This window comes from Lutjanus erythropterus, chromosome 18 (genome assembly GCF_056507025.1).
Source record: "Lutjanus erythropterus isolate fLutEry1 chromosome 18, fLutEry1.hap2, whole genome shotgun sequence".
NCBI lineage: Eukaryota > Metazoa > Chordata > Actinopteri > Lutjaniformes > Lutjanidae > Lutjanus > Lutjanus erythropterus.
This window is the reverse complement of record NC_139334.1, coordinates 31,982,870-31,999,347: the sequence shown is the minus strand read 5'-3', so window position 1 is coordinate 31,999,347 and position 16,478 is coordinate 31,982,870. Positions and strand designations below refer to the sequence as shown.

The 16,478-nt window shown below is 39.7% G+C and overlaps 1 protein-coding gene across 1 annotated transcript in view; it reads left to right on the top strand.

Annotated features, from left to right (window-relative positions):
* The window catches only part of LOC146311313 (MAM domain-containing glycosylphosphatidylinositol anchor protein 2-like), an 88,688-nt gene that overhangs the window by 33,606 nt on the left and 38,604 nt on the right, over positions 1-16,478 (top strand). The window contains exons 2-6 of the mRNA XM_084742873.1: positions 703-842; positions 5,850-6,024; positions 7,755-7,951; positions 12,228-12,360; positions 14,601-14,873. Of these exons, the coding sequence (XP_084598999.1) occupies positions 703-842; positions 5,850-6,024; positions 7,755-7,951; positions 12,228-12,360; positions 14,601-14,873 (918 nt within the window). The remainder of the gene's footprint in view (positions 1-702; positions 843-5,849; positions 6,025-7,754; positions 7,952-12,227; positions 12,361-14,600; positions 14,874-16,478) is intronic.

Genomic DNA, 16,478 nt, shown 5'->3' with positions numbered 1-16,478 from the left:
AACAACACATCATGTGTTTTTGACAGAAAGGATGTTTTGGTACAACAAAACCCACATATGAAAGGAGGGCTACAAGACCTGTAATGTGAATAAGGCAAAGTGACAACATTATGCTGAATTGACATAAATGACATAACAAGACAAAAATGTCTTAACACAGCAAAAACAATGTAAAAGACATGACAAGACGAAAATAAAGCAACAAGACAAAAAGATAATATAATAATAATATAGTAATATAAAAAACATAAGAAAAGAAAAAGAAAAATAACAAAAATGATGTAAAAGACAAAACCTACTTAAAAGAGGTAACAACATAAAAACAATCGTAGAGATGCAACAAAATGAAAGTATCATAAAAGTCAAACTAACAAGACAGAAATGACATAAACGACAACAATACACAAGTGATGTAACACAATGAAAATTACATAAAGATATCAGACAAAAACAACATTACAGGATGAAAATAACATAAAAAGGAGCGAGCGTTTATTTCGTTCACCAGCAGCTCCACTCATCAGTTTCATCAGTTATCACTGAAACTACAGAATGTCTCTTTCGGACATCATGTTTCTGATTGGCTGACGGTATCGCAGGTGTCCTGGATTTGATCCGACCTTCATCTTCATCACATATTTACATAAAGATCTTATAACAGACATGTTGAACTTGTTGTCTCTGTGTTGTTGTCGTCCACAGCGCCCCCTACTGTGCGCATCGTGCACTCGGGTCAGGCCTGTAACGTGGAGGAGGAGCGCTACAGTGAGAGAGTTTACACCATCAGAGAGGGAGAGACTCTGGAGCTGCAGTGTCTGGTCACCGGACACCCCCGACCACAGGTAACAACACACACCGGACCAGACTTGAAACACTGGACTGGACTAGAAACATTGGACTGGACTAGAAACACTGGACTGGACTGAAAACACTGGACTGGACTGGTGCACAGCTTGTACACAACAGCTACAGTCAGAGCAACTGAAATAATCAGAGTGGATCTGTAAAAACTGTTGTTCAATTCAGCCAGAGACAGTGAATGAGTAAAACCCCCCACCGACCCCCAGAGGGACCGCCGTTTATCACCGTCGACTGTATGGAAGCGTGATCGTCGAGAACAGAAACATGTATGATTTCGTCAGTAGAGACCAGAGTCTGTTCGTCGTCTCTGTAGCCGATTAAAAGATGAATGAACAACCATACACACACACACACACACACACACACACACACACACACACACACACACACACACACACACACTCCATCCCTATTGACTCTGCAGAGCACATACAGTCATAGAAAAAAACCTCCCATCATCCCCAGCGGCGTGCTGTAAGTGCCAGAGCTCCCGCCGAGCTGAGCTGCTGCGACGCCTTTGTGTTTCATAAATGAGAGCAATCACACAGAAGAAGAAGAAGAAGAAGAAGAAGAAGAAGAAGAAGAAGTTGCCGCTGTTGTCTGGGAACAGAGAGAGAGAGAGAGCTACAAACAGATGAAGAGCGTTAAACATAAATCAGTAGAAGAAGAAGGAGAATAAATGTACGTACATGTTGTGGCTGTAGCTTGTCTTTTTATTTGTCTGCTGTCGTCGTTTACATTTATTAAGATTTAATAAAAACAAGTCGGCGTCCTCAGAAGTGAAGAACTAATGAGCTCTGAGCAGCAAACTGACAGGAAACATCACACACCTTCATCAGCAGTTTTATCTTAAAACTGACCAGGAGCGCCTCATAACACGACTACATTCAGGAAATTACAGTAATCAGACATTTGAGGACGTCATCTTGGGCTTTGATCAACATTTTTCAACATTTTCTGACATTTTCTGACATTTTATGGAGGTGTGGAGGTGGTCCATCCTTCTTCTTCTGCTACTTCTTCTCACACCATCATCACTCGTCTTCCTCCTTCTCTTATTTCCTCTTTCTTTACTCTCTCTGCTGTCAGTCTGTTGATGCTATAAATAGAGCAGCTGCTGGCACACAGTCTGAATCCACACACACACACACACACACACACACACACACACACACACTGTAAAACACACACTGTTTTTTTTCTGTCTCTGCGTCACTGCAGAGCTCAGCTTCCTCTGCATTTTACTTTCATCCCCTCATCTTCTTCTTCTTCGTTTCTGCCTTCATATTTTCATGTTACATCATTAACAATAATCACAACATGTGATCAGGCTTGAAATGAAACTACAGATGAACATCAGTGTGGGGATTTAACTGGTTTCCTGAAGTGAGACATGATTTTCCTTCATTTTGACTCCATCTCTGCCGGCTGTTAACATTTCTGCAACATGAAAAAATTCACATTGAACTATTGTCAGATGGAAACAGCTGCTTTTTTACATTTACATTACATTTAGGTAACAACATGCAGGTTATTTGAGGATGTCATCTTGAACATTTTCCAACATTTTCTGCACAAAACAACTAATTGATTAGTGGGAATATTATTGCCAGATTGATCACTTGTTGAAAATAAGTCCAAACATTTGGAATTATTTTTCAACTTGCAAGATTGTGACAGGATTAATTAAATAAGAAAATGATCAACATATTGATCAATAATTGAAATAATCATCAGTTGCGGCCCTCGTGGCGAGTCTCCGCTCTGTTTCTCTCAGTCATTTCTACCTGCAGCAGTTACACTAATTAACAGCAGGAGCTAATGTGTTGCGTTCACTGTCACTAGCGATGCAGGTGTAAATGTGTTGCTGTTAATATTTATGTACTTCTGGCTGCTCCTGTTGAGTCTGTGTGTCACTTTCATGTTATTAATGATATCAGACTCAAACTGTGATGAACCTCCGTCTCCGTTCTCTCTGGAGGCTGTTGAACTGTTCTTTAACTCTTTATTTGCACTTTTAATAAGTCAAAAGAGGAAAAAAATCAACGTAAATAAATGCACAGATGAAAAGAAACCAGTTTGTCTTTCCGTTTAGTTTGGTCTTTCCTCTGCAAACATAAACTGTGCAATATAACATCATGAAGGGCTGCAACTATAATTATTATTTTCATATATGATTATAATTAAAATAGTGCAAGCTTCCTATTGATCAGGCTGAAGTATTTAATCTGATTGTTTTATTCAAGCAGCAGTTTAAAACCCCCAAAACATTCAGTCATCACATCTCAGAAGCCGTGAACAGAGACATTTTCTATTCCAGGAAAAATAGCACATTATTCCAGAAAATCTCAGGAAATTTAAAGTATAATTTCAGGAACCATCAAAATATTTTGGTCATATATCAGGCAATTCTATATGGAACAAGGAGAAATGTGGGTTCCTGACCACTTTAGTATTTTATCTGGTGGTATTAATAGTTACTGAGGCATAAAAACACCATTTTAACATTAATCAGTAATATAATAAACATAATATAAACTGCACACAGCGCATCCAGCTTGACCTTTACTGTAGGATGAAATGCCAAGTTTTTTGTCTGTGATCTGTTGCTGTCTGACTGAACAGCGTCATGGAAGAAATATTTATATATGCCTCATAAATTTAATGATCACTCAAAGTTAAAAAGCCCTCACTAACTTGGTGTGAGACTTTGGACAGATTCTTCAGGAGAGTTTGGTCTTCTTTCTGCAGTGAGCGGCGCATTTCACTACAGGTTGAAGCTAAATCCTTCTTATGCCATATCTCTGCCAGGATTTCACCCAGAAATGTTTGGATAAAATCTGAATCCAGTCCTCTTTAAGCTTTGGGCTTCACTTGGAGTTTTGTCTGAGATTTTAAGTGTCGCGGCGAGCTGTTTATTGAACCTCAGTCCAACGTAATGATCACTTGTTCAAACAGTGCAGCGCACACTTTGCATCTTTATAGTTTAATATTTTCAAGTATTTCCACACAAAACTGGTGGCAGACATCATGTTGTGTTTGTCTAACTCAGAAGTTGCTGGACTTTTTTTCTCGTTTTTCTCTAATTTTTTGCCCGTTTTCTATTTCCTAGGAAATGAGAAATGTTCTGGAAGGGTATTCCTGGGAATCCCTTCTCCCAGTATTAAACCCCAGCCCAAACCTGACGTGAGCCTGTGAAATATGTGACAAATCATTCCTGACCCGACCCAAACCCATCAGGCTCAGATCTCAAGCTCTAGCTGCAGAGTTCGTCCACTAAAGTGCTCGTTTTTTTGTGTTTTCAGGGTGGAGGAAGTTTAATAAGTCAAAGATAAATCTGACAAACCCTCCATCAGATGATTCAGGGGAAATGAAAGAAGCAAAAAGAAAGTTTTGATTCGCAAATCTGTGTTTATATTTCTAAGTTTGATTTTCAGTTAAACATTGATTATTTGAACGAGTGAAATGAAACCATGTGAGATGTTCAGAGGAAAATATGATGAGAGACACAAACACACACTGTCCTTACATCAAAGTAGTTAAATATTTAACAATGTGTTCTGTTTAATTTATAAAGTAACTACAGCTGTCATACTAATATAAAAGTATGAAAGTGGAATAAAATGTCTGTAAATACTCGAGTACAGTACTCGAGTATAGTTCCCTTTCACCACTGCAGTGCAATAACATGGGTACACACAGAGCGCAGTCAGCGCTACTGTTGTTATGAACATTGTAACTACAGTGTCGTTGTGTTAATTAGACACTGAGCAGAGTTCATGTCGTCACACAGATCCAGGAGTATTTTTAGCTCATTAATCGTCAGTTTGCTGGTTTGAGGCTGTTAACCGTCTGTCTGCACCAGAGACGGATAAAACGTCCGCTTCATTCCAGCTGGCAGCTGGGCGAGCGACATGTGGGAGGACTCTACCATGGGAGAGAGAGAGTGGGAGGGAGGGGAGGGCTGATGGAGCAGGTGGGACAGAAAGAGAAAGAATCAGGGTGGAAAATATGCTGATGGAGGCAAGAGTGGAGGTCCAGCTCCAGAAGTGGAAGGACACAGCAAAGTTTTAAAGCTTCAAATCCAACCCAAAAAGATGCATTCATGTAAATCCAGAATAAAACCACAGAACGATGAAAGACGTTCTGTAACTTTAAAGAACAAACTCAGTCTCACTGATAACAAACGAAACAGGAGGCTTTAATTTCATTTTTACTCACAAGAATGAATAAAATATCATAAAATCCAATTTTAATTAATTATAGTTTCAAATATTCTTTCATGAATCCTTTGCTGATTTATCTCTCACTGATATTCAATCATAATAATCAATACTACTACTAATAATAATGTAGTGTTAGAACTATATTGAAGGCACACTTTAATTCAACATTTCAGTTCAAGGGGTCGTAACTAACCTCCTATAACACTGGTATAACCCTCTATAACCTCCTATAACACTGGTAATAGTCTATAAACCCCTGTTACATTTATAAAACTCTGTAACCTCAAAGAACATATGTGGCCATCTATAACCTCGTGTAACATTTATAACAGTCTATAACCTTCTATAAAGAAACTGTAAATTTTCAGAGGACAAAAGACAGACAGTGAAAGAGGACAGATGGACAGAAGAGAGGATGCTGATGCTGATGATGATGATGATGAAGATGATGATGATGATGGAGGGAAGGAATGGACAGAGCAGCAGGTGGGAGGGATGGATGGAAAACTGACCAACAGATGCTGAACGAGGACAAATCTGGACCCCACACACACACACACACACACACACACACACACACACACACACACACACACACACACACACACACCATTGCTGCCACAGTGCCTCTGAGCCTCCTGTGTCTCTGTGTGCAGCAACACACCAACAAACTAGTTCAAACCAGTCTAAATGTAACACAAACCAGTCTGTACCAGTCGGCTGTGTATACTAACCCCACCCACTGTGTCTCTCTCCACGCAGGTTCGTTGGACTAAAACAGCGGGCGGAGCCTCAGACCGTACGGGTGACTCGTCTCCACATAACGAAACTCTGAATATTGAAAATATCAGTCGCCACCAGGGGGGGCGCTACTACTGCAAGGCTGAGAACGGACTGGGATCCCCCGCCATCCGGTCCATACGAGTCGACGTCTACTGTGAGAAAACACACACACACACACACACACACACACACAAAGCCACAGGGTTTCTGCAGGTCCAAAATTTGAGTGAGTTTGACAGTTGTTAAAATTGAATAATGAAATTAATGATACTTTTATAAAGTTGGATTTGACTTCAGTCTCGTTTTTAAATGTGTTTTAGGAAAAAAATTTGTATTGATCAAGCTGTAACAACAACAAAACAACTTGTGCACAACTGATGCAACTTGTGCATGGATTTTCTGCCAGTTTGGACATAAAATAGATCTTAATTTACAGTCACAAAGGTCTTTAAAAGTCTTAAATTTAAGTTTTTGAAGCGTACAGAAACCCCGCATGTTAGCTTAGTTAGCTTAGCTTAGCATGAGGGCTGGGATCAGGATCCTGATTGAGTTTCTTGGAGAGACTATGAGCAGATTAAAGATCTGACGCTGACCTACATGTCTCCTTGTCATGTGACAAACATGTCGTTGTTGTTGTTGTTGTTGTTGTTGTTGTTGTTTGTGAGTGATTGTGACCTACATGTGTGGAGACGAAGCATTGATGATTACAGCGGTGATTCTCCCCTGGAGCTCTGCTGGCTGACGATCTGTCGCAGCAAACATCAGACGTCGGCTTCTCCTCACTGTAATGTTTATTGTTGTAACTGGGATGTTTAAAATCCCAGTAATCCCAGTAAAGACTCATCCTCGGGGTGTTTTTATTCAGCTACGTCCCTCATGTGTGTCGCCTGAAAAAGTTTCCTCCAAAGTAACAGGAACAGTTGGAAACAATAGCTGCGAGCTGTGAGCGCTGTTGTATAACAGCCATAATATCCTGGAGGATGTTTCTGACTGGGATTACAGGGATTTAAGTGGTACCTGAACGCATCATGGCTGAGTGCTTCCTTCAGGGCACGGAGGCTTTTACACGACGTTTCCTCCATCAAACTGCAGGAGAGACAGGATGAATCATTAACTCAGCACCACACCTGCACCTGCAGCCTGTACAGCAGTACTGCATTATGGGAGTTATCAGCAGATTGTTTCGACCTGTGCTCACCCATGGCAGCTCCTGATGCGTTCAGTGTGCGGGCTGGAGTTTGTCGTCGCTCTGTGTGAAGTGGATGAGCGAACCATTAGCCTCTCGGCTGGTGGTGCCGTCGTAACCGGACTCATTATCACAATACAGCCTGATTGGTGGTCTGCTGTCAGCTGATTGGGGAGCATACTGTGTTTCCAGCCAATTAAAACGCCTCGGGCCCCGCAGTAATTACCCCCACCACAGGAAAACTGACCTACTGTTTGGAAAATATGAGAAACTGTAAATTCAGACGCTGCAGGAGGAAAACAAAGTGTCCTCACAGACAGAAGCTACAGAGCTCTTTATATTTATATCTCTATATGTTTACTGTATATGTTTGTTTACATTTATATTCATACATATATATTCATATTTATGTTTTTGTTTATTTTTGTCTGTCTTTAGTTTTTATCTTTATTTGTTTATTTTTACATTTATGTTTATATTTATGTCTCAGTAAACAGCTGAAGATGTTTCAGTGAATCAGACTTCTTTAAATACTTTTTACTACAGAAACTTTATCAACTCTTCATCTTCTCCTTCTTTTATCTTCTTTTTCCTCATATTTTCCCTCCATCTTTTATTCCTCTTTTCACATATTTCCTAACTCCACCCACTGCCTTCCTCTTCCTCTTCCTCTTCCTCCTTCTCCTCCTCTTCCTCAGACCTGGATGACCCAGTGATAACGGTGCATCAGAGCGTAGGCGAGGCAAAGGAGCAGTTCTACTTTGAGAGGACGGTGTTTCTCCGCTGCGTTGCCAACTCTAACCCACCTGTTCACTACACGTGGCGACGAGGCCGCGAGCCGCTGACGCAGGGCTCCGACTCCGGGGTGGAGATCTATGAGCCGTTCTTCACTCAGGTGAACAAACACACTTCCTGTAACCATTATCATCATGAGCTCAGGTCCTGTTTTTATCTCAGAGTGAGACATCGCTCTTATAACTGGACACAAACTCTCTGTGATACATTCAAGGTCCTACTTTGAGGAGTAGGATTTTTCATGATTTCTGGAGTTTTCTGCATCACTCCTACATCCAGAGATGAACTCATGCAGTCCTGCATCGTCACGGTAACCCACAGAAACGTTGTGTAACAGGTGAAACTATATTTATACAACTGATGCAGGTAAAGATGAGCTAAAAGCAGACAGGCAGGAGGTGAGAACAAAAATATGTTTGTTTTTTTCTGGAGAAATCTGAGCTAAAAATGATTGTGCAGCATTTTTAACATTTCAATCAGCTGATATCATCAAACCTGATCAGCTGCAGAGATTCTTTTAAATGTGAAACCGTAAAACAAATACTGATCCAACAGTGATGCAGCTGCTAGTTAGAACGTCAAAATGGACGATAAAAGCTGCAGGAATTTTCCGGGAGGGGATGAGGAACCTTTGGAGGAGCTCAGTGTGTTTCCACTGCAGGGACCAGGTCTATATGAAGTTGGGGTAGAACTGTTCTTTCCAAAAGTCCAGGAACTTTGGGTGTGGAGCTTGCAATGTCTGATTGGTCAAGTTGTCGCTGCATTTTCTGCAGCCACAAACCAGTGTTGTTTTTTGTTTGTTGTGTTTCAACATCAACATGGAGGCACAGAAGAAAACAAATAATGACGCCTGTCTGTCGCTTCATATTGTGAAATTCTGTAAAAAGTAGTTCCTGTAATTTAAAGTTCTGGTACTTTGGGTAGAAACACGACTATTAAGGCAAAAATAATTTGTGGTAAATACCAAAACATTTTTTAAAAAGATAAGTGATGGAGCAGCAGATCAGAAAAATCATGGTTTGGATTGGATCACAGTTCTGAGTCACGGATCAGATCTTTTTTTGGATCAGTTTTAAAAAAACTACTACTACTCTCTCTGTAGTATCACCATAGAATGAGCACTAAATAATAATAATAATAATAATAATAATAATAATAATAATAACAGTACTAAAAGAAGACAAATCAGGTTTGCAGCTCACTGTGAGCAGTTTTTTTTAAGTTAGTCAAAAATAAAACTAAAGATTATAGGTCAGAAAAACTTTTTAAAAGTTTAGTTTAAACCTTAAGAGTCTGAGTTTGGCTCAGAACTCATAAATGCATTGAAGTGTGTCTCCATTATACTTTTTTTACAGTGTAGATAGAAGTTAAATGTTAAATTAATGTTCTTCTGTCTTGTTCACGTACCTCATGCCTCCCCTGCATAAGTCATGACTTGGGGCACCGCAGTCCAAAAAGTCTGGACGTTCCCCTGAGAACCAGAATTCTCTGCAGAGATTTAAACATGTCGTCTAGCGTTGGAAGACCTCAGGATCGTCCAGGAGGAGCCGGACAGTGTCGGTGGACAGAGGGACGCGTGGATGTCCTCGTTCAGCCTGCTGTCACCAGGACGGTCCCCTGATGTTCGGCCGTATTTAAATCTAACTTCAGGAGACAGGTGGTGTTACACAACCAGAGATGTTTCTTCTCTCTGGTTTGTTTTCAGACTCATTTGTGAAGCTGTCGTCATGATGCTCAGGACATTTGAGCCGTCCGTTAAATTCGGCTTCACATTTTTTCACTCAAATTTGAGGAACTTTGTTGCTTTTCATATTTTAATCATTTACATAAAATCAGTAATCTGAGTGTCCAAACCGCAACACGTCAGAGAGACAGAAAGTCTTCATCAGAACTTTGTTTCTGAGACAAAGACAGACGTTTCACTGTGTCCCAGGAGTCGTCCTTCCTCCTCCATCTGTCTGTCTGTCTCTTTGCTCTCAGTTTGTCTCTCAGTATGAATCCTGCGGGGGTCTTCACGTGCTCTGTTCACAGGCACTGCTCCGTCAGCTGCCAGAAACACTTAAAAAAGTTTGATTTTTGTCCAGTTTGTTCTTCACACAGACGTCCAAACCTCGACGGGTTTCTACAACCTCAGGTTTTTACTTCCAGTTTGTCTTTATACTTATTTAAAAATGTCTGTAACTGCTCAGTTTATTTATACCAACTTTCAATGAAATAAATCCATGTGCTCTTTTTAGTCACATTTAAAGCTTCATGAATGAGGATGACAATCAGTTACAAGTTTTATTTGTTATAAGTAAAATATATTTCTCAATTCAAGAAGAAAAAAAACAATTTTATTTTATTTTATCCAGGTGACACGTCCGTGTGCTCCATCTCTTTTCACGTTTGGACTTATTTTTCAACTAGTGATCAATCTGGTGATCAGTTTTTCCACTAATTGATCAGTTGTTCAGAGTCCAAGATGACGTCCTCAGACATCTCAAAGATATTCAGTTTACTGTCAGAGAAGAAATGACAAGTTTGTGTTTCTGTATTTTTCCAGAAACTCGACTTCCTGCTGCCTCTTTTCTTCTTCTTCTTCTGTAAAACTGACTATTCATCGTCTCCATCAGTGACTTCAACAGTTTGAAATATCTGAGCTGTCCTGTACTCTAAGCCTCCTCTTCCTCCTCCTCCTCTTCCTCCTCTTCCTCCTCCTGTGGATTAAGAATCTCTGCAGATGGAGATTCCAGATTTGTTTGTTTCTTTTTTTTTTTGGCCGTGGTTTAGATTTAATTTGGAGCAAAGGGAAGCCGGCCAATCAGGCGGCCAGTTAGCGGGCCGTATAATACCGCAGCAGAGATAACATTCACGCCAGATTTGAACGCTGTCGACTGTGATGCCTTCGGCGCCGTGCTCGAGAACTCGTTAACCCCTCCCCCCCCCACTGCTTGTAGGCACTAATGAGGAACTTATCTCCTCCTCCGCCTCCTCCTTCTCCTCATCCGCAAAAAAAAAGAAATAAATAAAATAAAAAATAAAAAATTGGCCGCCATCTTTGCACAAACATCCCATTTAAATGTCATCTAATCTCATCTCATCTGTCCGTGAGGCGGAAGGCAGCGCCGAGGCTGCCAGAGGAGATAAGAGAGATTTGGCAGCGAGGTGGAGATGTGAGGAGGAGGAGGAGGAGGAGGAAGAGGAGGAGGACGAGAGGGAGGAAGAAGGAGAGGAAGAGAACTGAGGGAGAGGAGGAGGAGCTGTAATTGAGATGCAGACTAATTGTTTTATCAGTTTACACTTTTGGTGAACTTTTGAACTGTTGTACGGTGGCCCTGAGGTGCCAATCACAACTTTAAAAAGCAAATAAACAAGCAAAACACAACATGCCATTCAAAAACCAAAAGTCTACGATATGATAATTTATCAAAAAAACAAAGAAAATGTTTGACCTGTTCTTTATTTGCAGCTTTTGTTTTCAATTTAAAATGTCTTTGCTTTCTGTTTTAAATAAAAATAAAATAAAAGCATGTGCATAAAATGTGCATGAATTGTCTTTGGGATGAATTCTTAAGTAATAAAAACAATGCAGCAGTCATTAGTGATCAAATAAAATAAATAAATTAAATAATGTCATATTTTTATTGTGATATTTAATATATTGTTACATCTGTACCAGGTACTTATAGATATGAGCTCAATGTTTTACTGCAACAGTGGAAAATACATTTTTTCCCCCTGTTTTATTAACTTAAGTAATAATAAAAATATTAGTTTCTCTTCTCTTGTCTCTGCTCAGTTTTAAAAATGAAACCCTGTTCAGACTCCTGATCATAAAACAAAAAAAAAAAGACAAGATCAACAAAATCTGAGTATGTCAGGCAGGAAGAACGCTGCTGACATGAACCTGAGTGAAGGACGCATCAAAACTGTGCTGCAGAAAGTTTAAGAATTAATAAATACAAATTATAATACATGAAATACAGTCAATAAAAATGTTCTGTGATTTCTCCCAGTAAATGATCCGACATAGAGATACTGATGAGTTTGAGTTTGTGAAAAGTGAAAAGTGAACGTCTCCACTCGATGTTGTTGTTTGTGTCCCAGTTAAACTGATGATAATCTGAGCTCGAGGCAACAAAGAAAATCTCCTCACAAACTTCTCTGAAGATTTTGAACACTGAGGCAAGATTTTTATTTTAGTCGTCTGTCCAGTCCTGAAAGTATGGACGTGTTTCCATGATGACGCAGGTCCTCAGTTTTTAACCCTCAGAAAACAGCGTGTCACCGCATGTATAAATAAACAAACATCTGTGCGTGCGTGTGTGTGTGTGCGCGTGTGTGTGTGTGTGTGTGTGTGTGTGTGTGTGTGTGTGTGTGTGTGTGTTTTCCAGGGTGAGACAAAGATCTTGAAGCTGAAGAATCTCCGTCCTCAGGATTACGCTGAGTACACCTGCATCGCCTCGGTCAGGAACGTGTGCGGCATCGGAGACAAGAGCGCCCACTTCAGACTGAACAACAGGACAGGTGAGACACACACACACACACACACACACACACACACACACACACACATTCATACACACACACACACATTCATACACACACACACACAGTCACATTTCTAACTTTACCCCTTTAAACCTGACTTTGAATTCTGTCATGTTGAGTTTGACGTTGGGCCCAGAATGTCTTTACAGCCCAAGAACAAAATGAACTTATTTCATATTTACGGGTTTTTATCGTCTCATTTTTACGAAATCTGCTAAGTCAATTTTTTTATTATTTTCACACCAAACTCTTTTCATTTCATAATTTTAACTTAATATGAGATCAAATTGAACTTTAATAATTCCAAAGAAAATTCTCAGCTGAAAAGCTTTAACAAAATCAGAATAAAATCAATGGAGCAGTAAATGTAAAGAATCTATGGAGTGAATACAGACACCAGTGCCTGATAGAATAAACAACAGATACATTTAGTAAAATTAGTGAACTAAAATTCAAAACTAATTTATAGAGTATTTATAATTTTATCAGTCAGTTTTTGTTTTGTCCTGGCAGAAACGTGCATCTGTACTTCTATAAAATGCTGAATATATTAAATTGTTGTTTTTTAATCCGTCTCTGTACCTGTGCGTGTACAGTCAGATGAATGTAAATCATAAATAAATCATTTTCCTCCCTGAGCTCTGACTGCAGCTCTCTGACCTGTACAGTAGATCCTGCCGCCCCGCCCCAGGGGCTGATGGGATTTACATGATGTCAGCTTAACAGAGGTCGACTCAGCTATTTTTATCTCCCTCATTATTATTTCTGCATTTAGCTGCTTTTCTGCGGCTCGCTCGTCGTGTGCAGCTGGTGGAGGTTCTGCAGCTTTTATTTCTCTCTGATGTGAATCTGAGGACAGGAAGCTTTTACACTGAGATCTCTATGGATTATTTACACATGATGAGATATTTTAAAACCTTTTAACATGTAAAAAATGTATCTGTGATCCCATGATCCACCTGCACACGACTGACAAACTCCTAGAAACTATATTCCAGTTTTAATCTTTTTCACAGAAAAACAAATGATATAAGAATCATTAACATCAAAACTGTACTCCGACTTCTACAATAGAATAATAACATAATGAACTGTTGATGTATTGATGCAAATACCCCGGAGCAGGGCATTAAATGTAAAGAGGATTGGGGGCATTTAATCTCCATAAACAGATATGTGCATGTGACTGCAGAGTCTGTCAGCGAAGGAGAACAGTTTGGTGTTTGGAAACATTTCAGTTGGTCGATACGGGACAGTACTGGTTTACAGTTTGTGTGACAAAATCAGAAATATTCAATATTTTTATTAGAAATTAACGTTATTTCCTGTCTGATGTGTCTTTTGTTGTCTTTACTTCCTGTGTTTGTCTGTTTTCCCTGATTAGTTTCACCTGCTCCTAATTGGTCCTCTGTGTGTTTAGTCAGGTCATCTGTGACTTCTCCATCCAGTGTTCTCCACGTTCCCGTTCTGTTCCATTCCTGCTCCTGTTCCTGTTCCGTCCCATTTCATTCTGTTTCATTCTGTTCCATTCTTGATCTGTTCTGTTCTGTTCCGTTGTGTTCTGCTCTGTTCCTGTGCTGTTCTGTTCTGTTTCTGCTCTTGCTCTGTCCCTGTTCAGTTCCAATCTGTTCTGTTCCATTCTGCTCCTATTCTGTTCCTTTCTGTTCTGTTCTGTCCTGTCCTGTTCTGTTCTGTTCTGTCCTGTTCCTGTTCTGTTCTTGTTCCATTCTGTACTGCTCCTGGTTTGTTCTGTTCTGATTCTGTTCTGCTCCTGTTCTGGTTCTGTTCTGTTCTGTTCCTGTGCTGTTCTTGTTCCATTCTGTACTGCTTCTGGTTTGTTCTGTTCTGCTTCTGTTCTGTTCTGGATTATTCCTTGTAGGTTTTGGACAAAATCCCAGCTGATATGAAACTTTTGAGATTGATACAGATACAGAAAAGTTCACTGATTAGTGATTATCAGTTTTCAAAGGTTCTCAGAACGATGTTTTCTTGAAACAAACAGCTTTATTATTGAATTTTTTAAATTTAATTTATGTTAAATAAATAAACTTAAATAATTTAACATACATATATCCCAATCAATTATATAAAAGAATACTGAGGCTTTAAATGATAAATAAAAGTAAAATAAATAAATAAACATCAGCACTCATCATCACTCTGTCACATCTCTTCCTCCCCCTCCTCCTCCTCCTCCTCCTCCCCCACCCCTCCAGCTCCTCCCTCCATTAAGCTCCTCCTGGACGACCCTCTGGTGGTGAACCCGGGGGAGACGATCACTCTGGTGTGCGTGGCATCAGGCGGAGACCCTCCTCCCACCCTGAGGTGGGTGAGGCCAGGAGGAGAGGACCTCCCGAAGAGGAGCGTTATCAACGGCGGCACACTGACCGTCCCTGTCATCACTGTGGACGACGGCGGCCCCTACAGCTGCATGGCGTCCAACAACGTGGGAAATCCTGCCAAGAAATCCACCACCATACTGGTCAGAGGTACAACATTAAAACCTAAACTTTACATCAACCAACATCTCTAAATCTAGTGGTTAATGTAATGAGGACCTGCTAATGAGGAAGGTCCCCGTTTGGCCGGTGTGTTAATAGGTTAAGGTCCCCACAGTGTTGTCCAACAAACACACATATCATATTTGTGTGTTTGCTGCCAATTGCAGCAAACTTGGTACGCTCGGTACACAGCTTCTACATAAGCATGCGCGCAACATATTGAAGCATGACACCAATAGTGCCCCCCTGTGGCCATTAATAAAACACCATCATATCTCTTGAATGGATTACTCAATTACAACTGATTTTGGATGGTACTTTCTGAGGTGTTCTCAGTTTCATCTCCAGTGCAGAGAAACCTCCAGGAAATGTTAGCCTAGCTTAGCACAAAGACAGACATAGTTATTATAGTTTCATTTTTTTTATTAGTTTTTATTTTATTTGGTTTTTAAATTTTGTTTTCAATTCAGTTTAGTTTGTTAGTTTCCTGAGTGGGTTTACTCATTTAAGATTATTTTTTAGTTTTTTTTTTTAATAATATGGGATGTTTATGAGGGGAAGATTTAATAATTACACAATATTTATTAAAATACAACCATGACACTGTGAATGTAATTAATTGACTCAGTGTCTTTAAGACATACAAACAGTCTCTAAATGTTCATTTGGTTACTGTCAAAAGTCCGGGCCATGATATACCAAGGTAATATAACAGTATTTGTACTTGAGTACAGATTTTCAGTGCACTTTTAACTCCTGGCTGTTGTTGTTGGCAGCCAGAAAGGACGACAGAATTTCAGCATCATTTTATATACTAAATATTAAAATTATTATACACATCTAATATTATATAAGTCTTTATCTCATTATTAGCATTATTATAAGATATTTATTTTTTCATTTGGTTTTTAGCTAAATTATATATAGGTTTAATAGAAGCTTAAGGAAGGTTCAATAAATGCATGATGTTTCCAAAGTCAATAAGTATTCCTGATCTTAATTTTGACCAAAATAATCATTATTAAGATATCTGTCACAATCAAGCAGCCCTACATAATTGTTTACTCATTTTCTGTTAATTGACCAATCAATGAATCAACCAATCATTGCAGCTGTTGTACAGTTCATCATGTCCATCGCTGTCTATATGGCAGTGTTGCTACACGTTAACGTTTTAGGGAAACATCAGTTTTATCACATTTCCTCCTGATCAGCACGTACAGGCTCCTGAACCAGACTGTGTCTTTTGTCTGTATGATGTTCGGATGATGAGAGAAAAGCAACAGATGCATGTTGCATTTTATTTCTGATATATTTGTTACAGTTGTGTGAGTTTAGCTCCACTGGGATTTATGTGCAGCTGAGTCGGTCGTTTACCTGTAGAAAGGTGCTTTCTGTGCCGTCATGTCTTTGTGTTTCTGTCTGCAGGGTTCTCACAGAATTCAGGTGAGTGCTCAGCTTTAGTCACTGCAGGTACAAAGGCACATTCATGTCTTTACTTGTTGTTCTGAATGCACGAGCTGCTGCAGAATAAAGCGTAACAGAGGCGACACTTCCACAACAAACAGAGCGTTTATCTGCGTCTGTGCAGAG